General features: G+C 42.9%; 1 protein-coding gene across 3 annotated transcripts in view; it reads left to right on the top strand.

Annotated features, from left to right (window-relative positions):
• Positions 1 to 23,858, top strand: part of LOC121869532 (carboxylesterase 1E-like) — a 79,877-nt gene extending 56,019 nt beyond the window's left edge. Inside the window, exons 2-11 of one of the 3 annotated variants that reach the window (XM_042370903.1) lie at positions 4,215 to 5,057; positions 10,202 to 10,385; positions 12,883 to 13,068; positions 17,233 to 17,405; positions 17,671 to 17,854; positions 18,827 to 19,038; positions 19,587 to 19,722; positions 19,912 to 20,047; positions 21,188 to 21,295; positions 23,041 to 23,858. In XM_042370903.1, the coding sequence (XP_042226837.1) occupies positions 4,215 to 5,057; positions 10,202 to 10,385; positions 12,883 to 13,068; positions 17,233 to 17,405; positions 17,671 to 17,854; positions 18,827 to 19,038; positions 19,587 to 19,722; positions 19,912 to 20,047; positions 21,188 to 21,295; positions 23,041 to 23,188 (2,310 nt within the window). In that variant the 3' untranslated portion in view covers positions 23,189 to 23,858. Of the gene's footprint in view, positions 1 to 4,214; positions 5,058 to 10,201; positions 10,386 to 12,882; positions 13,069 to 17,232; positions 17,406 to 17,670; positions 17,855 to 18,826; positions 19,039 to 19,586; positions 19,723 to 19,911; positions 20,048 to 21,184; positions 21,296 to 23,040 lie in introns of all 3 variants that reach the window. The other 2 variants (XM_042370902.1, XM_042370904.1) reach the window with 2 other exon arrangements.
• Positions 23,859 to 24,311: the final 453 nt, after the last annotated feature.

The following is a 24,311-nucleotide window of genomic DNA, read 5'->3' as shown; positions in this document are numbered from 1 at the left end:
GTGTGGTGTAACTTTCACACAAGCAAATTCAGAGCACACAATTATCTCCTGGTTTTAAAACACATCCATTATTCATTCACTACCTCCAAGTACATCCAAACCATTGCCCCCAAAAGACATACATTAGTTATTCATTACCCACAAGCACATTCATGGCAACCATCCACAAACTGCCTTCAAAAATACATTCATTATTCATACGCGACCTCCAAGCACATCTATCCCCTGCCTTCAAAAGACATCCATTTTTCACTCACTACCTCCGGAACACATTTATCACACATTCATGAGCTCTCCACCACCATCTTCCCACATCGCTTATGTAGCTCCCGTGAGTGAGTGATACCTGATAGGAAGGGACAGGTTGGTTGGCTCACGTCCGCCTTCCGTCTCACACACATGTCACTTATCCTATTAAGAGCAATCATTGAAGAGTCCTCCCTTAAACTGTACTCAGGCTGCCTCCCTCCTGATGAAGACATCCTCTCTGGTTCTGATAACTTAGCGATGAACCATCTCGATATCAAAGAGAGAGAGAGAGAGAGAGAGAGAGAGAGAGAGAGAGAGAGAGAGAGAGAGAGATACCATAAGTCTTACGACACTAGTGGCCGTGATCTTAAAGGACAGTAGATAGATAGATTCAATACTGTAAGTTTATGACAGTTTCTCAAGCATTGTGAAACTGAGATTCTGGAAGCCCAAACTTGCAAGTGATTCTCATTTGTTTTTATTTTTTCAAACATACAATGTTTTTCTTGCTCATGGTGTAGGGTGGCCGGGCAGACTCTGATATCTTGATTCATACCATTCATTCAGCAGCTAGTAGGTTCATTCTTCCCCGTGGCAAGATGCTAGTCCACCCAATAGTTGTTCCACCATCATTCAGCAGCTTTATGGGTTACTCCACCACCATGGCATGAGGCTAGTCCACCCAAGGGTTGTTCCATCACTCACAAACTCTGGATAATGTACGTACTTTCTCGCTGAATGTACAAGAGTTAATGTACGGTACAAGAAGGGAGACCAATCCTCCCCACAGGCCAAGAATCGAACCCGGAACTCTTGCCTTGCTAAGTGAAAGCTCTACCACTGCGCTACGGAACCGAGATCAATATGTTGTATAATAATCTCCTGGAGGGTTGGGAATTACGGTACAAGACCTCAAGTGTCTCTAAGCACCGTAAACATGTTTGGCGGTGGTGTCTTTTCTGATGGAAGTTCAGCGCCACACCGTGAGCACGTTGATTATGATGATGATGATAATGGTGATGATGATGATGGTGACGTTAACTAAAAGAAATTATGAAAGCGACAGGCAAAAAGAAGAAGAAAAAAGACGAAGAAGAAGAAAACAGGAGGAAGACAAATAAGAAATTAGATAATGAACTCAGACAATGAACTTACAGGTTCTAAGAGACTCACACGCTAATTTACTCTTTTCCATTCTTGTCTAACTACGCTTCACGTTAAGAGAGAGAGAGAGAGAGAGAGAGAGAGATACGACATCTTCCTATCTTTGTTTACCACCAGCCACATAATCGTAACTAATACAAGTCACCTCCTGGTTGCGTTTTCTCATCACCAGTTCGAGGAAAACGTGAATTGGCGGGAGATGTTGGTGAGTTCTGGACCTGAGGAGACGATCGATACCTGTTAACATAGGCAATTATGTGACTTCTTGGAAACCCTGCCTCCGTCCCATCTCTGTATGATCATTTCCGGGTGCTGTGTGGAGTTTGTTTAGTCACACACATACACACCTGACTGCTGCATCACTCCTTACAAAACTTTACAACACTAAAGGCCCAGGAACTGTGCCACAGAAAACTTTGCCGTGGCAGGGGACACTACCCAAGTTTGTTCAACAGTGGGGATAATGTCAAGGTCTCCTGCTGGCTCCACACTTCACGGTCCGGATCCCCCAAAGTTGGTAACTTAAGTTTCTCTTTCAACCTAAGTTGAGACGGAGAGTCAATCTTGCCTCCCTGGGTCCCGGATTTTCTAAAGTTCGTAAGTAAAATTTCCCACTTAATTCGTGTTGAGAGGGGAGATTTAATCTGGCTTTCCTAAATGCCGGATTTTCTAAAATTCGTAAGTAAAATTTTCCTCCAAATTGTTGTTGAGAGGAGAGAGTTAATGCTGGGCCTATTAAAGACGAGATTAAGCGTCACCCACAGACCGAGACTTGTGAAATCTGAAGAGTCACTTGAGGAAAATGGTCGCCGGAGTAAAGTGCTCTCTGGAGTATAGTGGTCGCTGCAGTAAAGTGGTTACTGCAGTTAAGTGGTCGTTGCAGTAAAGTGGTCGCAGGAGTAAAGTGCTCGCTGGAGTAAAGTGGTTGGTACATCACTGTAGTCGCTGGTACAATGGTGTTCCAAATAAAGTGATCGCTGGAAAACAGGTTGCCATTCTCTACTATAAAAAAAATTCCATATCAACTGCACTTACAAGGAGATTATTTATAAACACATAACAAAAACCAATTCCCAAACCTGAACACTAATTAAGGAATAACATTTGTTTTCTCTTTTCGTGGGACACAGACTTGGCCTTTCATCGTGGTGACTGCCTTTGACTTTGGGCGACCAGCTGTGAGAGTATGGTCAAGACTATTGGCCAGGCGTGTGAGAGAGAGAGAGAGAGAGAGAGAGAGAGAGAGAGAGAGAGAGAGAGAGAGAGAGTCTATACCGCAGCTAATTACCCCGAGGAGAAACACAGCATCGCCCTAAGACCATTCTAGCTGTCAACCTTTTCACATATATATATACCTGACTAATTCACAAGAGAGGAGTGTTAGACCTCCTTGAACACGTCTTATTAACACTTTTCCGAAGAGCTGTTAGTCGTTCGTGATGAGAAGAATTAATTTTGTGTTTATATTAATTATATCGAAAAAATATATATATACCTAACCTATACACATCTCCATATACGATTTAAAAGACTCTGGGTATTGGGTGAGAATATTCCGTCATTACTCTGAAGATGTTTACCACTTTAGGCATTATTGGTACGGTCAGCACAGAACCCAGGCGACAGTTAAAGTGATCGCTGGCCATTATGATGATGGATCTTTAGAGAGCATCGAAGGGGGAGGTGAGAGGTGCTGCTTCTACTGAATTATGTGGGTAATAAAATCAAGAGGGGAGGAGGTAGAGGGGTGGGGTGTGGGGGGAGAAATACGAGTAAGGGGAAAGGGAGGAAAGGAAGTAGGGTAAAAGGGGTAAGGGATGATGGAGGTTAGTGGAAAGGATAGAGGAGGAAGGGGAAGGAGAAAAAGTAAGAGGGTAGAGATAAAAAAGAACTAGGGGAGAGGAAGGAAGATGCAGGGAAGAATTGGAGAATAGTCGCTCAGGTAAACCATGGTGAGAATGGGTCACCGCCTGCCCTCGTTCGCATGGAATCCAATACAGAGATTAGTAGTGTTCTATCACCACACCTCTCTCTCTCTCTCTCTCTCTCTCTCCCTCACACACACACACTACTACTACTACTATTACTACTACTTTTTTTTTTAAATGGCCTCCAGCCTCCCCCAATAGCCACACCTTCGCCACCATTTATTTACCTTAATATTAAATATCCTAATACATAAGAAGCTATCCTATCTGTGTTAAATTAGTTGAGCCGCAGATCTATGCACTGATATAAACTCCATAAGTGAACTAGCCTCGACTTGTGACTATGGGGGAGAGAGAACGCACTGTACACATATCTGAGAATCTCAGCGCTGGTCCTTAATCTGCACCTGAGACATTTTTGGTGATAAGTGTAAGCACCAAAGTTACAGGTAAATCACAGAAACTACAGGTAAATCACATACTTACAGGTAAATCACTTCCCTCATAATACTACACCTTCCTCTGGCGTCCTCCTCCTTCACTTCACCCAGTCTTAGAGCTGTGTATACATGTATCACTCATCCTGCGGAAGTCCTCGTCTCTGCTGCCAGCCATTGGTAACAGTGTTGTGTTGCGGACTTATATTTATGTGCTATTCAGGTAATGTTGGTGTGGGAGCAACTGTTGGCGGGCCAGTTATTATTGTGTTCTCAGTAGTGTAATTTATTGTGTATATTTAAGTTGTTGTTGTTGTTTTTTTACGGAGAATAGCCCACTCGGCTCTCTAAAGGGTTAATATAGCATTGTGTATTTCTCTCACTGATTGTTGTGTTAATAAGACAGTATTGACGACCGAGTATTGTTTTGTTGCAGGCGCCGGAGGAGGCGAGTCCCTGGGATGGTGTGCTGGACGCCCGTCGATTCGGACCCATGTGTTACCAGCCACTGGAGAACGAAGTCTGGGACACCGTCGAGTCCAACGTGGACTTGGGCCACCTCGAGGACCAGCTGAGGAAGGCCTTGGCGCAGGAGCTCGGGGAACTGCACGAGGAGGATGAGGAAGAGATAGAGGACGAAGCAAGAAAGGCGGCGGAGGAGGCACAGAGACGAAGGAAACTGAGGAAGGAGGAGGAATGTAAGGGTGCTGAGGTGGATGGAGGTAGGCCAGAGTGCCACGAGTGGAACCTAGACGACACAGTGCCAGTGTCAGACGAGGCAGAAGTGTTTCGGACGAGTGGGCCAGGTGCCACCACACACACCAGTAGTGACACTAGTAGCAACAGTAGTGATAGTACTCATAGTAGTGTCGAATTGAGTAGTGATGAAACACATTATAAAAATAGTGGCGAGCTTTTATTTAGAAGACTAAGAAATGTAAACAGTGCAAGTCCGAATGCAGACCTTCCCCAGACCCCAGAACCTGGTGTAGACGGGGCCGCGGGGTCCCTCCCTCTGTCCTTACAGAAAACCAGTGAAGGTGTCAAGGAGAGAAATCTCACAGACAAAAGAGAAACCCTCATTAGACCAAAGGGAATCTACAATAAGAAAGCGTCGGCAGAGGACGTGAAAAAACCCGACATGGAGTCTTTGAATAAAAACTCCGAGAGGGAAGGGGAGCCAGCAAACGACAGCGAGTACCTCTACATGAAGCAGAAACGCGTCGGGGAGTACAACATGTCTGAGGACTGCCTCACACTCAACGTCTACACACCGCTCGTGAGTACATGGATTTTCTCGATCATTTTTACTCACCGTTATTCTTTGTTATTCTTTAATGTAAATTAAGTTTACCCTAGTTACGTAACACTCGCAGCTCTACCAGACATAACGCACCTATTATACACTGTAGGTCGAGAGGCGAGGGCTAAAGAAAGAAAGTTAGCTGAATGTGGTAGGTTAGGTGATGTTTTACACTACCTGTACAAATTAAAGAAGATCAAAGTTACGTGTCAAAAAATCCCAAGGAAGTTACGTCAATATTCTTTATAAATATACTGTAAGCCTTAAAAAAAACGTAGGGAGATGCCAAACAAAGTGAGGTGTTACCTTGCTAAAGAATGATATCTGAGGCAGGATATTTTGAGCTGATAGAGATAATGGAGGTTATATTATGACACAGTGCTACAGTAGTCCAGAGTAAACATGAAGTTTACGAGGTAGAGGTTCTGTAGAACTGAATTATAACAAAAACCAAAGGCGCTCCCAGATGCCATCTCAGGCAAGGAGGGCGCGTAGCGGTGGTTATGTTAAGTGTAGGTCGCCAGTTCAATGACTATGAAATTTCTGGCTCAAGTTTTGACGAATTTTGTAAAGGTAAGACTTGAAGTAAGGGTGATGCATAAAATATCAATGTTGTGTGATGATGGGATGATGGTGTTTTCAAAATCTACGCTAAATTATGCAAGATTACGCCTACTACTGAACATTGTGTATATTTGGTAAAGGTAGCATTGAATTCAATTACGCTGGATTTTCCCCACTCAGCTATGTATGAGAGGTCCTCCTGGGGAGTCAATATGTCTGTTGCTTGACAATAAAAAATCAATCTAGTGAGACGGACATTCATAGTGATGGATCTGTTAAGGGTTGAGTCATCTGTATAAGAATGAATAGGTTTGTTTGTCGCTGAAATGAGATAATTAATGAGTGATAAGTGAAGAGCTAGTGCAGGAGCGGAACACTGAGGAACTTCAGCATTAATAGTGTTAGGCCTCTTTCACACAGCATGGTTTTTCGCCGTGCCCGTGAACAGCCACGGCGCCATAGAGATGATGGATTTCGGGTCTGTACTGAGCAGTGAAAAGCAATGGGTCGCAGGAAGCGTTTGCGATATCTGTACCTTCAGCATACAAGGAAAATAAAAACGACAATGCAGAATCCATTGGGTACATCCACTGAATGAACAAAGAGACACAGTGGGAGCCTTTGCAACATCGTTTGAATAACATACATCCCTCCGGGCAGCTATGGTCAAATTTCGACATTTGTAATCATCTAGGCTCTTGTCCCATAAAACAGGTTTCAGTTCCACGAGAGATATTAGCAGGTCTATAACAATTTCATAAGTTTCCATTGTTGTAAATTGTTTATAGTCAGTAACTTTGGACAAGTTTTCCACACGTCTCGCTACTAGGGAGTCGACAGCTGGACTGAATTGCATCCGTGTGAAGACACGGAAAATTGCCGTGAGGTGTGAAGACGTGTATAGACAAGCACAGACGACTACAACCGTGTACGGTCACGGTACCGGACAATGCAGTGAGACGCCGTGAGTGCAAAACGGTGCCGTGACGACAGATTCGCCGTGACCATGCAGTGTGAAAACGTACATATGAACCATCAGTCAACAGTAGTCCACTGCACCGTGCCGCGTGAAAGCGGCCTTAGTGGGAAAAAATATCGTCCAGGACTACACATACTCATGACTGGAGGGAAAAGAAGAAATTAAAAGGAGGAGGCTAAGGCAATATGAAGACAGTTTTACAGTAACGATCAGCGCCAAAATCTGTCCTATGTTTTGGGAATGTCAAGTGCTTCTGCCTGGGTTTACCGTCACTCTCTATTGATTGGTGGACTGACTGAGTGAAGATTAACAGATGATCAATAGTAAAGGGGCCATTATGAAAGCCCTGCTGTTCATCACTGAGTAAATCGTTCCCTTTTAGGTGTGTCAGAATATAAGTATTGATTACCTCTTGAAATTATTTACTGTTGTTGACGTGTGAAGAAATTGTGCGATCATCTGAAGGGTTGGATTAATAGCTGACTGTTGGGCCGAAATAGAATATAGTTATAGTTCATATTACAAGCCCTAAAAAAGAGGGAGGGAGATAGTGTGAAGAATATGAAAAGAACAAGACGAAGCGGGTAATGTCACTTGACTGTGGACTCCTGTCAGTTTTTGAAAGGACCGAAATTTCAGGTGTCTCCAAATCTAGGAATCATATATCGACTTCAACCTCGTGTTCAGGTGATTGAGTGAGTGAGTGGGTGAGTTAGTTAGAGGCAACATTTTATAGACAGTATATAGATTGACCTTCTGGGAATTTAAGATAACTGAGCCACCAGGTGAGGTGATGAATGACTACTGAAGTTAAACCGGAATGGACTAACATGAACCACAGCAGTTTGGTGGTGATGCTTGGTGGTTGTTTGAGTATGTATATAGAAAGTTTAGTTTCATGTTATTAATGTTATGCGCCGGCCTGAACACCTTCCACAAGTATTACTAAATTAAATCTGTTTAGTATAAAATCTACTGAAGCCTGAATAAGAAAAATAAAAATAAAAAACATTAAATTACCTTATATGGTATAGAAGCATCTCTCTACCTGTGTACAATTAGTCAGTCAATTGGGGTAAAAAGAAACAGGTAATGAGAGGTGTGACTAATTGTTTACCTGTGCAAAGAAAGAACACACACACACACACACACACACACACACACACACACACGTAGACATATGAATATAAAAACACAACATACACAGACACAAACACGTACACATCAGCACATCATACACATAAACACACAAACACGTACACATGAACACAACATACACATACACACATAATCATGTACACATGAACACAACATAGAATTAAAACACACATGTGCACATCAATATAAAAACAACGTACACACAAACACTCAAATACGTATACACACACACACACACAATCGCGTTAATTTTTATCCTTGTACAAAAACGTTAATGAAAATGCATATTACCTTTTTAACATAAAGCATTAAACATTAGTTAATATTATAATTTGGTTTTATATCAGTTTGTCATTGACTTACTCGTATTTACAGCGACGGTTTCTCGCCAGCTGTCCAGTACCAGCGTCACCACCAGAATCTTCAAGGATAGTGAATGTGACACCAATTTTCAAGAAGAGAGATAGTTCATTCTCGTCTAACTACTGTCCAATCAGTTTAACATCAATTGTAGGCAAATTACTGGAAGCAATAATTTCAAACTCTATTCGAAATCACCTGGAGAAGCACAAGTTGATCAATGATTCCCAACATGGCTTCACAAGCGGGCGTTCACGTCTGACTAATCTATTAACATTCTTTTCAGATGTTTTCGGATCAGTGGATGACGAACACGATTGTGATGTGGTATACCTCGACTTTAGCAAAGCCTTCGACAGAGTTCCCCACGAAAGACTAATACGAAAAGTGGAGGCTCGAGGAATTGGAGGAGATATTGTAAAATGGATTAGGGCATGGTTACAGGACAGGAAACAGCGAGTAAGCATTAACGGCACTAAATCCGATTGGGGTAACGTCACTAGTGGAGTACCCCAAGGCTGAGTACTTAGACCATTACTATTTATTATATACATAAACGATATAGATATAGGCGTAGACAACAACATTAGTAAATTTGCTGACGACACTAAAATAGGGCATGTAATTAAATCTGACGAGGAATCCACAAAACTACAAGAAGATCTAAAAAAATCGCATGGTGTGAAAAATGGCACATGAAATTTAATGTGAACAGAGAAATCAGATATCAGATGACCAACATTGTTATTGAGAAATCCGACTGAGAAAGATTTAGGAGTAATAATAAGTAGGAATCTTAAACCAAGTAAACAATGTGTATTAGCCCGAAACAAGGCTAACAAAGGAGTGTTAGTTACAAGACTTGCGAAGTCATCCTAAAACTATATCTTGCGCTTGTGAGACCTCACTTGGATTAGCAGTTCAGTTTGGGTCACCGTATTACAGAATGGATATAGAATCCTTAAAAAAAATTCAGAGGAGAATGACAAGACTAATCCCAGACATTAGGATCCTTGAGTACAGAGACAGGTTAAAGCATCTTAATATGCACTCCCTCGAGAGACGTAGAGTGAGGGGCGATATGATAGAGGTGTATAAATGGAAATCAGGGCTAAACAAAGGTGATGTAACAAAAGTACTCAGACGATCCAACCAGGAGCAACTCGTAGAATGATTTTAAATTAGACAAATTTAGATTTAGACGCGAGATAGGTAAATTGTGGTTTAGAAAGAGTAGTGGCTGAGTACAACAAGTAACCGAACTTCATCATTAACTCGAACACGCTGGGTAACTACAAATATAGGGCGGGCGGATAAATGAGCGAAGGGGGTTGGGTGTAAACGGGACTGCCCAGAATGGCCAAAAGGCTCGCTGCATTTTTCTCCATTCTTATGTTCTTTTGTTCTTATCACACAGGTACACAGTCGTTCTTCTATCTGCAAGTGGCCTCTGCCACGCCTGTTTCAGCGCCCCTCTACAGCGAGGGAGTGGGCGCTTACTCACACTTTTGTCCATGACATGTGCTCCATCACATAAGTAAATTTGCTGATGACACTAAAATAGGACGTGTAACTAAATCTGACGAGGACTCTGCAAAACTACAGGAAGATCTAAAAAAAAATTTCGAATGGTCAGATGGTCTTGATCAAGTTACAGTAACCTATTATAGAATGATAACCATATATACGGTACTTATACAAGAGAACAGTCGTAAGCAATGATAATAGTAACGGTAATTATAACAGGTTTATGTATCTATGATCTCACGTGTGGCGGCAGTACAGTTGGTGGGTGAGCCTAACAGTCACTTCGTGTTGAGGGACCACAGGTAAGGAGACCACTGTAACACTTGTTGTTCAGTGTTAAGTTCTTGGAAATAAGTTGTTGTTGCCCTGCTGGGGAGGAAGAGAACAAGGTTTTAGGTATCTAGGTTTCTTGTAATTTATGTAGAGAGAGAGAGAGAGAGAGTTTGTCATTCGTGTTACACATTACCTTTCCCCGGTGTCTCTCACTCAGGCAACAAGTTGAACTGTCATGTCATGTGGATATTTTTTTCAGATAGAAGGTGCCGGCAGTGCGGGCCGAGGGACCAGGAGGCGGGGGGCCAACGCCACCATGCCCGTCCTCCTTTACATCCACGGTGGATCCTTCTACTCCAACGGTGGCCGCCTCTACCCTGGGGAGAAGCTCGCCTCAGAGGGCATCGTTGTCGTCACCATCAACTACCGCCTCGGGCCCTTCGGTGAGTGAGTGACCCGCAGGGGAGTGGGGGGGGGGCAAGGGGGGAGAGGGAGGAGAGGGAGAAAAAGGGGGGAGGGAAGAAGCAGGCCATCACTAGTATCGGGGTGTCATCACTGTAGTCTGGACTGTGCAAGTAATCACTGTTCATGAGTTCAATCTTCAAAGCCACATTCTGACTGACTTTATCACCCCGAGATGACACACGTAAAGACCTGGCGTCAGGAGAGATTACGTTTACGAAATTTTATCATTATAGAAATCTTGATAGAGCATAGGAGAATCAGTCTAGCTTTTAGTAGTCCGCGGTCACCAAGATGTTCTCTCCACGAATGATTGAGTAAGGCAGGTGACCGGAGCCTCATGGAGCTCCACGCCCGTGTTTCATACTCCGGCGTCCTGCACACTGACCCGAACACGGCTTCGAGAACTTCCTGTGTTCAGTCTCACTCCCACAATCTCCTCGTTAATTAATTCGACGCTTGTTTAATCATTATTTATTTTGACAATACTCAGATCATTAGTTATTTGACGAGTATCTGATCATTAATTATTTTGACATGTGTTAATTGTAAAATAATTCTAAAATATTCTCTTGAAATACTGTAGAAATATCGGGAGTCGTGTAGTAATGCTGATGTAAATAATGTTACATCCCGGTCGAGTCCAGGGAGCTGTGAAGTTACTGAAGACCATTGAATTATTTCACACAGTAAACTCGTCCCACTAAGAGCTTCATCCTGGTCCCCTCCACCACGGCCCACTGTTCCCTCACCATCACTACCATATCTCCGCCCACCACCACACCGCCATCCACTGTCCAACCACTTGTAGTGATGGGTCGTCTGGGCGGTGAGAGAGGGTGGACATGGGTCATGATTATGGGCGTGGGGTTGTTGATGAAGGCGTGGGTTAGGGAGGTGGGGGTAGATGGTGGAAATAGGTCATGAGATTGAGCGATCGTAGACCATATTTCATGGGTGTGGGCATGGGTGGAGGTGGTGGGTGGGGGCTAGGAGGCGCGCGGTCGGGAGCGCCCACTAACGAGAGGACACAAGTAGGATGAGTTAGGTGGCGCGGCGTGGGATAATGATGGCGGTTCAGTCTTGTCTCTCACTAATGAGCTTCGCAGCTTATTCTCCCTCACCAGGTGTGTAGGGCAGGTGTGGCTAAGTGTGTAGGGCAGGTGTGGCTAAGTGTGTAGGGCAGGTGTGGCTAAGTGTGTAGAGCAGGTGTGGCCAAGTGTGTAAGGCAGGTGTGGCTAATTGTGTAGGGCAGGTTTGGCCAAGTGTGTAAGGCAGGTGTGGCCAAGTATGTAAGGCAGGTGTGGCCATGTGTATAGGACAGGTGTGGCTATGTGTGTAGAGCAGGTGTGACCAAGTGTGTAGGGCAGGTGTGGCCAAGTATGTAAGGCAGGTGTGGCCAAGTGTATAGGGCAGTTCTGGTCAGGTGTGTAGAGCAGGTGTTAACACACATTCAGCAGATGTGCAGAACATGTATCTTCATGTATTCTGCGTGTGTGTGGGAGAGAGAGAGAGAGAGAGAGAGAGAGAGAGAGATAATTCCGTAGTTTGTTATGAAAAAATAAAACCCTCTGACAGTAACAGTGTAAGTCAACACACTGAAGCTCTGACCTTTGCCTCCTACCTCCTGCCACTCTTCCACCCACGCTCTCTCTCTCTCTCTCTCCTCCTATCTACAGGAACATGGGAGTCAAATGAAAAGATGCGTGGAGAGGTAGGGAGGAGGGAGGGAAGGAAGGAGAGAGAGGGAGAAACAACTTAAGCTGTAAATCACAACAACATAATAACTGACCATTTATATCAATTACTGTACAACTAGAGTGTGTAAACTAAATACAGGTCAAGGTAAAGTGAGACTTATGGGTTACATTTGTCTTGGCAACTACGTCTTCCAAGTACCTCGATCTTTCACCTCGCCGCCTACAGCACCTTGTTCATTATACTGCCGTAGTGTTTTCTGCTGTGTCCATTCTTGACCTAAACAAAGCCTGAACACCTTGATGGCATCCAATCTCTCATTATCAAGAAAATGTGTACCTGAATTCGTTCCAGTTCTCCCTAAAGATTTATATGTTTCTTCTTTATTAAACTCCTGTAATGTTGATTCTTCATCTGAATATAAGCTGATCTTCATCCATTTCTCCATCCTCAACCCAAATAATAATAATAATAATAATAATAATAATAATAATAATAATAATAATAATAATAATAATAAAAATATAAAAAATGTGATCCATCCCTCCTCTTAAAGCGTCGTCCCGTATTTTTCACCTCAGGAACTTCTGAAGTGTAAATGAGAAACTTTTTATGTGCTTTGAAGAACATCTGCTCTCTGACACATAATGTTTCCGTTCCAGCCGTTCAAACTTAGATCTCCCATTTCAGACTGAACACCTTCACATCTCTCTCCACACTTTCGTCCGACCCTCCCAACCTCCTTGTAACAAGCATATAACAAGTCTCTCGCCTTCCCAGGGTTCCTGTCAACGGGGGACTCCACGTCGCGGGGAAATTGGGGTCTTCTGGATCAGCGGCTGGCCATGCTATGGGTGCGACGCCACGCCCAGTACTTCGGTGCCCATAAGGACAAGCTTCTGCTTGTGGGCAACTCCGCCGGCGCCGCCTCCGTCATCCTGCACCTTGTCTCACCTCTCTCCCAGGGTAAGTAAGTCACCACTTCCCCAGGACAAGTCACTTTCCCCTACAAGTGAGACAGAGTATTCGAAGGTAAATATGCTTCACCTGCGTCTCTCCCGTTCATTGTTGTGTTATAATTATTTCTCTTCTCTACTCCTGGGACTGTGTGTCTTTAGCGCGTATCTCTAACCCGCCTCCCACGACTCTCCCTCCCACGACTCTCTCCCTCCCACGTGCCTCTCTCCTACGTGCTCCCTTCCCACGACTCTCTCTCCCACGACTCTCCCTCTCACGACTCTCTCCCTCCCACGTGCCCCTCTCCTACGTGCTCCCTTCCCACGACTCTCTCTCCCACGACTCTCCCTCTCACGACTCTCTCCCTCCCACGTGCCCCTCTCCTACGTGCTCCCTTCCCACGACTCTCTTCCTCCCACGCGCTCTCCTCCCACACAGCCCCCCAAGTAATTCTGCGGGAGACATGCATCAGATTTCACAAAGACCCCCTCCTCCTGCCTCTAACTAGATGAACACAAATCTGAACTGAAATGAAATTGGAAAAAAGGAAAATATCAGACGCACTAAGACGAATAATGTATTAGAATGTGTCACTGGAATTATCTTACGTAGATATAGCAAGACGTAACGTAAACCTGTTGTAGTATTGTTTACTCTCGAGTTAACCTGATGTATTAATGTTCACTCTAGCGTTAACCTGATGTATTAATGTTCACTCTAGCGTTAACCTGACGTAGTAATGTTCACTCTAGCGTTAACGTGATGTAGTAATGTTCAATCTTGCGTTAACCTGACGTAGTAATGTTCACTCTAGCGTTAACCTGATGTATTAATGTTCACTCTAGTGTTAACCTGATGTATTAATGTTCACTCTAGCGTTAACCTGATGTATTAATGTTCACTCTAGTGTTAACCTGATGTATTAATGTTCACTCTAGTGTTAACCTGATGTATTAATGTTCACTCTAGTGTTAACCTGATGTATTAATGTTCACTCTAGTGTTAACCTGATGTATTAATGTTCACTCTAGCGTTAACCTGATGAAATAATAATTACATGTACAGTAACAACTTTACTGACGTAATATATAATCTTCACTACAGAAATGTGACTACAAGTACAGGTGTAGGTATTAAGTACATTATATAAGTACATTATATAGGTACAGCAGTTCCTGTATCCTGGACGATATTAAAAAGGGTTTATGTCTTGCTACAGTGTCAGGTAAATAAAGTACAGTCAAGGTCAGTGGTGGATTTCTGATCAAAGTTTACTAGTATTGGTAAAGTGTAAAGTAGAATTAAGTAATTTACTACATTTAGAGTGATGATTTAAGTGTGTAAGTATGGTAAATTAGAAGTGCTTTGTGTTGTTAGTCTAGTGTGTACTTATGTGTTAGGAATAGACTACTTATCTTCATTCATTTTTAAAAGAAGATTCTTCCCTTCTCTATTATTCCCCTCTGTTCTTCCTTTTTTCCCCCTATAACCACATCCCCTCAAAAAACATTCTCTCTCCCTTATTGATATACTGTAGTAACATGATACCTTTAGCCACAGAAAATAATTTGCCCCTAAAACGAAAAATGTCCCCCCAAACGATGGCATTTTCCTCCACAGCGGAAACTCTTGAGAGCATTACAAGAAGACCACAAATTGATCACCGACTTTGTTGATATTTGCTGACGTGGAGGATTTTTCTCTCCTTCAGTCAGTCAGTCAGTAAATAGGTCGGTCAGTCAGTGTCAGTTGGTCAGTCAGTCATTCAGTCCTTCCCCCTCGTCAGCTCTCCTCCTTACGTTCACCTCCCCCTCTTCCTGTCAACTTGTACCTTCATTCTCTTCCGTTCTCCCTCTTCCTCCTCCTCCCCTCACCTTCCTCCTCCTCCTCCTCCCCATTCATCAACCTCCTTCCCTGACCTACTTCCTCCCCTCGCCTTCCTCCTCCTCCTCCTCCCTTCGCCTCCTTCCTCCTGGCTCCTCCCGTCACTCAGGAAGACACAGTGATTAATAGAGGGAGAATATTACCTGTGGCGCGCGTCACTCTCCTCCACCACCACCATCACCACCGTCTTCACCACCACCACCACCACCGCCGCCACCACTACAACCATCGCCGCCACAAAACCACCACCACCACTATCATCGCCGCAACTACTACCACTACCACCATCATCGTCACCACCACCACCACCACCATCACCACTATCATCACCACTATCATCACCACCACACACTCACAACCACCATCACCATCACACACTCACTACCACACACTCACCACCATCACCACCACACACACTCACCATCACACACTCACAACCACTATCACCACCACACACTCACCACCACCATCACCACCAACACACTTACCATCACACACTCCCCAACACCACCACACACTCACCACCACTATCACCACCACACACTTACCAACACCATCACCACCACACACTCATCACCACCACACACTCATCACCACCACACACTCATCACCACCACACACTCCAGTTTCCTAAAGTTTCTGCATCAATTTCCTTGCCTTGTGGGTCATAAAAATATGTGTCCGGGCCAGTGGTCAGGTAACTCCTCACTCCTGTGTAAATAACGTTAATGGCTCTCGGGGAAGTGTCACCTGCACGACTCTCTGTATCTCTGTATATTATGCTGAGATCACTTCCGCCTTGGTCCCTGGGTCCTGGTTCTCAAAGCCTCGTACGATCTGTTTTATATTCGTAATTAACTGGAGAGTGTGTAAAGGAATCTTGCTTAGAATCTTGGCTTACTGTTATTTCGAACCCATTGTTATAATGGTACCGGAGTCTTATAAGTGGGTCATTTAGATGCGTTGTGACATTTTCTCTTGAATGAGGTCGAGTGTAATGTAACGTACGATTCTTTAAACAATTGGGCTTCGGATTTCTATATAATATCTGTTCCTGACATCCGAGTGTTCCGATCCCTCTACCTTGACTTGGGTCTAAGCCTCTAAGAGAAGGCGAGTGGCAGCCGTAGAGGGGCGGTGTGTGTGTGCCAGAGCCTGTGTCGAGGACGAGGTTCGCGACAGGTCGGTGTGTGGTTGACAGCAGACGATCTACCTCTTTAGTCTTGACCTAATTAACGCATGAGTCACTATGGAGGACGGAGCTCCATTCTTCGCGTTCTCCCATCACACGTGCAGGCCCAGGGCGTCTGTCTCTGGCAGGCATTGAACCTCAGGTGAAAGCGGCACCCCACAAACCCATCATCACGCCAACCCGCCAGGTGGGGTGTTGAGTTGAGTCCAAGCACTGTTTCCTTTATGTATGGTGGATCGTGTGTTGTCCTATAATGGGCCTTGAAGGAAGACTAAAGGGTTGAAGGAGCTACTGCAGAACACCAAGTCATAAGATACTAAATATGCTATATTATCTCTCTCTCTCTCTCTCTCTCTCTCTCTCAGTTTAATATACTAAAAGGTGTGTTAATGAATACCAAACATGTAAACAATTCAGGTGGCTTACTGTGATGAGCGAACACTTACGGTACGGTGGTAATGAAGTCTTCTGACCAGCTTTGAATTTAGTTAATTACTTTTTCAAGAAAAACCCATTGGTATTCATAACATGGTTTTAATTTTGTGTTAATATCATTCATTATTCTTCGTCTTGTCCCAGAGTATTTCATCCACTGGACGCAAGGAAGCAAATTAAAAGTAAAAAACTAATATATATATATATATATATATATATATATATATATATATATATATATATATATATATATATATATATATATATATATATATATATATATATATATCACTTTCTCATTATGATGTTACTAAAGACTGATAGTTTCAAAGTTATTGGGTTGGGCACAGTACGTGGTAAACAGCTTGATTTTTGACACTTGACTTAATTAATTTCATTTCAATGATGATTTGAACAGCAGTCCATACAAAAGCTTATAACAATGCAGCAGTATAAATTTCTACCAATAATATAATACAACAATATTTATTGACCAAAATAACCATTGTGCATATTAGGTTGATCCACACACTTGCATCTGACGCCTTGGATCTCCGGACTGTGACGCTTTATAAGGCCCCTGGAGATGACCAAAACTTGAACATAACAGGTACATTTGACCTGTTCTTTACTGGGATGACTCATAGCGCTACACTCCCCAGGGTTGTTCACGCGGGCAGTGGCTCTGTCCGGCTGTGCCCTGGCGCCTTGGTCCCTGCAGACACGACCCAATCATTTCGCCCAGAAGCTGGCGGCTGACGTGGGCTGTCCACAGACTCCCTCCACCGAGCTGGTCGACTGCCTCAGACGCACCGACCCCCATACCATCAACGAGGTAAGGCTACACCACCCACCCCATAAGACCAACAAGGTATGCTGTCTCACCCACGCCCACAATTACCCTTCCACATCAGATGCACCAACGTTAACTGGCTTAACTAGTCGTAAACTAACTTTTCAAACCTAAATCTAAACTACCTTAGTGTGCACGATGGTCGTAGAGGAAACTGTCGCCGTGCGTCATCCTCCCATGCTTGTATATTATGGACTTGTAACATGTCTCTCCATGAACCGCATTAACCTGTGATGGTCTCTGGCAGGTATATGAGAAGGACAACTTACAGGACGGGTTGTGGCTGACCTTCGCCCCTGTAGTAGAGGGTGACCTGCCTGGGGTGTTCCTGCCGCGGGCCCCCAGGAGACTGCTGGAGGAGGGCTCGTTGCCTCCTGTACCCCTCATCATGACCCTCACCAGGGATGAGGTCTCCATCTGGTTTAGGAAAAGTGAGTATCATTTGCGACTCTGTCTGTCTAAATCACAACACAAGCTTTAGACACGAATAAGAAAAATAAATGAAATACATAAAAAAAAAAAAAATATATATATATATATATATATATATATATATATATATATATATATATATATATATATATATATATATATATATATATATATATATATATATATATATATATATATATATATATATATATATATATATATATATATATATATATATATATACATGAGTGAGAGAGAGAGAGAGAGAGTGAGTGTGTGTGTTTCCCACCCACTATAACACGAAAAGTCGACAAGCTCTCCAAAATCTTGCTTAACAGCAGGTCACATGTTAACAAAACTTCTCTATATTAGTCGTAGTTAGAATAACAACGGAAAATTAAAATTCCGTCTCAAGAAAACCCCTCATAGCAAAATCTTACCTTAGGCACGATGTGCGTGACATACCTGGTCACGTTTGTGGTTTGTTTGGTTTGTTTCGAAATTTATGGATGTGTTTTATGGTGGCAACCTTGATAAATGTTAACCATCACTCGGACACACTCCTGGACACCGAGCTCTCTACTGTACATCTAGGTTCTTATGTTCAGTCTAGCATTTCTATTGTGCTTCACATAAGCATATGTGTGTGGTGTTCGTAGAGCCATGGCAGGCATTCTGTATATGTTAGGTGTATCAGTGTGAAGCTTTTATTGCAGATTAATGAAATATAATGGAGTGTGTTTACCTAATCAGTGTTATATGTCACCATGATGAGATTTGTGATATTTTTTGTCATTTTCTACTGAGCAGATGACATGTTGTGTACACCAGTCATGCTGCGAGACTCACAGCTCTTAGGGTCAGGCCTTCAACACCTGATTTAAGTAAAGTGATTCAGTCGGTCTAATATGAGTATTAGTTCACTAGTGTTGTAATGATTATGACACAGAGAAACTAATAACGTGTAATAGATGAATCTTTTCCTCCAGAAAACATCGACCTCAGTCTGGGTGACGCTGAGAAGTGGATGGACATGTTGATGAAACTAAATTTCCCTGAGCTGGAGCCTCTAGCACTGGCCGCCGTCAGGCACGCCGTCCGTGCCTCCTACCTCTACCGCAACGGCTACCACCACACTCCCGCCGCCCCTCAACCGATGGTCCCCATCAAGGTCATGGCTGAGGTAGACTATCAACACTTGCACTATGTTCATATATTTTCTCTCTGTAAACTGTATTGATGAGTTTACATTCGGCCAAGTCAAAGTACTACAGTAGGTGGTAGGGGCCGCGAAGGCTCTCAGAGAAGGTCGAGTCTGTGAAGGTGGTGCCGTGTGACTGGTTGATGCTGGAGTAAGCACCACAAGTGTACTCAGTAACGGTCATGATGAATTAAAATTTACTCTAAGTCTTGTTTTGAGCCAAGTTATATACATTGACCATCATAGACACCAACATGTCCCGCATGACTATGATCTTTTTTAAATAGAATCTTTACTATACTCGTTCTTTTTTCTTGTATTTAAAAGATAATTCCAATTGATTTATGAAATTCTGACGTATTCCCATCTGCCACAACTTATGTATGAATGTAACAGGCGGTATGTGACTTTCAGCTGATATGTGATGCTTTCTAGGTTCAGATATACTGTACTGGTGGTTGTTAGTCGAACTGGTGGACGTGTCAGCACTCTCCTCAGTGATTGTGATTGACCTACTTTTCTTTTTTCAGTTGATCTCTGACCTCGGCCTGCGGGTGCCCTGTGTGGAGGAGGCAGGGCTGCTCAGTCGCTGGACTAGCCTCTACTTCGCCGAATTCTCCTACGCTTCTCCTGATGACGTGCGTGTGGGAGACCAGAAATGGATAGGTGGGTGTATGGCCGGTGTGTCACAAGCTGGAGACAATTTAACTTCTTACTTGACTTAACATTAACCTAACCTTGGAATAGCTAGACTTTAAGTCGGTGATGAACTTTGAACGGGTTATACAAGTTCCCTCTCAAGCTCACGTTGTCTGTGTCAGTTTGAAGCTCATATTGCTAGGTGTGGCTTTGCAGGTTCCTACCATGAGAGTGAACTGCAGTTTGTGTTCGGTCAGCCATTTCTGGGTCTGATGAACACCCTACGAGGCCCGGACGATCGCTCAGTTGCCACCACCATCATGAGACTTATCATCTCCTTCGCTCACACTGGGTACGTTTAATCCCTTGAGTACGATGACTTAATCCCTTGAGTACGATGAATTAATCCCTTGAGTACGATGAATTAATCCCTTGAGTACGATGACTTAATCCTTAGAGTATGATGACTTAATCCTTTGAGTATGATAACTTAATCCCTTTGAGAACGATGACTTAATCCATTGAGTACGATGACTTCATCCCTTTGAGAACGATGACTTAATCCCTTGAGTACGATGACCTAATGTCCTAATCCCTTGAGTACAATGACTTAATCCCTTTGAGAACGATGACTTAATCCCTTGAGTATGCTGACTTCATCCCTTGAGTATAATTATTTAAACTCTTTAGTACGAATGACTTAATCCCTTGAGTACAATGACTTAATTCCTTGAGTACGAATGACTTCATCCCTTGAGTGCGAGGACGTAACCCCTTGCGTGTGATGACTTAACCCCTTGAATATAATGACTTAGCCCCTTGAATATAATGACTTAACCCCTTGAATATAATGACTTAACCCTTTAAGTACGATGATGTAAGCTCTTGAAAATTATGACTTAGCTCCTTTAGTACGATTGATTAGCCCCTTGACTATGATGACATAACCTCATGATTATGATGACTTAAGCACCTGAATAGAATGTCATCGTACTCAAAGTCACCAGCCCAGTCAGAGGTTCCTCTTAAAAAGTTGTTCTCTTAGGTAAAGTTATTCGCTTCATTAAATCATTCTTCTAATTAACGTCATTCAGTAAAGTCTTCTCCTCAGTAAAGTCATTCTCCTCAGTAAAGTCACTCTCCTCAGTAAAGTTAATCTCCTCAGTAAAGTCACTCTCCTCAGTAAAGTTAATCTCCTCAGTAAAGTAATTCTTCTCAGTCAAGTTATTCTCCTCAGTAAAGTAATTCTTCTCAGTCAAGTAATTCTTCTCAATCAAGTTATTCTCCTCAGTAAAGTAATTCTTCTCAGTCAAGTAATTCTTCTCAATCAAGTTATTCTCCTCAGTAAAGTCATACTTCTCAGTAAAGTTGGTGTATTAAATTATTTTCATTAAAGATTGCCTCCTCAGTAAAGATATTCTCAGTAACATTGTCCTCCTCACTCAAGCCATCTTCAGTAAAGTTGTTCTCAGTAAAGCGTCTCCCCCAGCAGGGTGCCGGAGTTGAGAGGGCTACAGTGGCCAACATACAACATGAGTCATCTCGTGCACCTTGAGATGAGTGAACACCTGTCCCTTAGTCACAACCTCGTCCAGCACAGGTAAATGGGTAAAGAAAACGCTTAAATTCACAATGGTAATGATATTTTTAAATAAATTGGGCCAAAAAGTGCTAAAAATAAGGGTTAAAGTAGCTAAAAAGTCACGTGCCTGCGAAAAGCTCTGTGATTTGTTGTAACGTCACTGGCTGGCTCCAGCCGCCGAACGGGAGATGGAGGCAGCGAGCTGTGGTGTACAGTATGTGTTATTACCAGCAGAAATACAGGACTTGTGACCATATACAATGTTGATATACACAGGAAAATCTTATTTTTACTTTAAAATAAATTACTGCTCAAGTATCATCGTGTGCATTTACTTGCAAAAGGCCGATAACTCCAACATGGAAGCTTTCATCACTGTTCTCTATTTCATGTTTGGAAAATGTAAGTTTTCGTCACTGATGTCTATATTTAATGTTGTGGAAGGACTAGGGATGACCATGGCCAGGGAATGGGCTTGCGATAATCAGATGACAGATGTAATTTACTTTTACTTTTACTTTTATCCTCTTCACCACTGATCGGCTCGTTAGCCGCCCGGGCGATCGGTCACATCTCTGTCACGCACTGTTGGTAAATACTGGGCATGCACCGGCTCCTGAATGTACCTGAACCCGCTCCAGTGTTGGTCAAGTCTTTTCGTGAAAGAGCTCACACTCGGTGCCGTCACAACACTCTCTGGTAGAGTGTTCCAAGAGTTTACAACCCTCACTCCGAAACAGTTGCCCTCACAGTTTTCTGGACTTGCGGCTTCTTCAATCTTGAGCTGTGACCCCTTGTGGGGCGAGCGTCCGCCAGCTCCAAGTAAGGACACTCAACTGAGTAGTGCCCCCTGAGATGCTTATACACCTCAACTAGGTCCCCCCTTGCCCGTCTGTAGTATAAGCTAGGCAAGTTCAGGCGCTCCAATCTCTCAGGGTAGCTGAGGTGCCGAAGTGCAGGCACCAGTCTGGTCGCCCTCCTTTGAACATTTTAACGTGCTTCATAGCTGGCTGGCCGAGTTCTTGATAATACTCTACTATCCTATTGACATCTACTATCTACTATGTTTGAAGCTGCTCTTCACGGCACATTTCTTCACTTACGAAGTGTCCATGACTTAGACCATAAAAAAAACACCCTTAAAACCTGCCTGAATAAAAATATATTACATCTTCGTCAGTTAGGAATGGCTTGGTTCATCTTATATGGCATAAATCATATATGTAGCATTTACTGGAAACATGGCATTTGGGGTCTGAAGAGGCCATCCTTTCTACAACCACCGACTGCAGCTGTGAGTTTGTTGGAAAGCGTCGTCTGTAGGGAAGGTGGTGAAGTCATTGTAAATGGCGGCCCTGTTTCTAGAGAAATAAAGTTATCTTGACTATTATAGCAGGACTTTAATCTTTTATTACAAATTATATATACAGTATCACTCTACGGAAGTGGCAGAGTGTATTTCTTGTGTTTACCCAGAACCGACAACTCGCCCATTCAGCCTTCTATTTTGTAGCTCAAGAAAGTTAAACAATGGATTTATTGTCCACGACCTTTCCTTCAAGTCTTCAATATGCCCAGAGAACCTGTTACCACTATCAACACTGCCCTCGAGTGTACTTCACTCTGCCATCTTTCCTTTTCATACAAATTTCGTAAAACTTGTTCCTTTTACGGTCATGTTCATCCTCTCCGATAAGTTGTACAGTATACTGTGCCAGATTTGTATCACCTTCCAACTACTATCAACTTCCTCTTCCCTACAGGTTGTGTTTCTGGCAGCGGTTCATCCCTCTAATGACGGCGTGGCCCATGAAACCTCCAAACGACGAAAAGGGTGCGGCGGCGCCCCTGGCCACCCCCAGCCTTGCCCTACTTCCCCTGCTGCACCTCTTACATCAGGCTCTTACCTAGACTAGCCTCACACATCTTGTTATCTTTATATAATATAATTTTTGTCATAATGAACATTTTATAGTATCTAGGGAAGAACTGAGATATTTTGATAGATAGCAAGACATATATAAAATACTTTGTACCACTCATTCATACATCATGAGACTCATTTCCCCATCAGTCAGACAAACAGTGTGACACACACTAGTGTGGGCGACCACACTAGTTTATATATTCTTTCTTTTAGTAAGATTTCATGGTATTTAATTAATATTTTTTTATCATACAAACAGGAAATTCTGCACCTTCAGTCTGAATTTTTAGATGTAGAACGAGTTTGAAAGTAAAAAAAATCAATAAATTCGTGTAAAGGAGATGTTAACCTGATTTAGTAAAGATTGTCGACCAATTAAGAGTGAATATGATCTTGTTTGTTCTACAAAATATACATGTATACACTTCAGTGCCCATAATATTCTAAAAAAATTACGAGTAAATGTTGAAAATTTTCTCCTAGCCGGGAATGAGAGTTTGTTAGGTTAGGGAAGACTCCCAGTGTTTTTTGTTTTTTTTACTTGTGTTTGGGCGTTATCTTTGAGAGTAAGTCAGCCATTTACAAACGGTCTCACGTCCTCTTAAGATAAAAATTCAACATATAACTCTGAGAATTAAAGCCTAGTTTTGGTTTCCAAGTTGTTTCCTTTATATGCAAAAGTAATGTTATTTTCTTACTAGTTGAAATACACAGTGAGTAGTTCCGCTGAGGGCTGCTTGTGTACATAATACAATGAGGCGTCAGAGAAGCATAGATGTTCACATTATGTATTACTTGTGATTACGCACTCATAGGGTAAATGAAGGTATAGAGTTAGGTCAGCAGAGTAGAACACCGAGGTACAGGTGACACTTGACATAAACTGTACTTAGCCCGTGAGAGTACTGTACTAGCCAGCCTCTTCCTCTACAGGTCTTATTTCCATCTAGTGTTCACAGGGTCTCCCTTCCATAACGTGTAGGCATCTACAGGGTAATCATCTTTTATGTGCAGGAAACTGCCAGTGACCCAAGTTTATAGAGTAATTCAGAATGTGAAGACAGCTGCATTATCCCATCCTTAAAATATCGGCAAGGCAAGCTGTTC

The sequence above is a fragment of the Homarus americanus genome, unplaced genomic scaffold (assembly GCF_018991925.1).
Source record: "Homarus americanus isolate GMGI-L3 unplaced genomic scaffold, GMGI_Hamer_2.0 scaffold23578, whole genome shotgun sequence".
Taxonomy (NCBI): domain Eukaryota; kingdom Metazoa; phylum Arthropoda; class Malacostraca; order Decapoda; family Nephropidae; genus Homarus; species Homarus americanus.
Note: the sequence above shows the minus strand (reverse complement) of the source record. Positions and strands in the feature narration are given on the sequence as shown.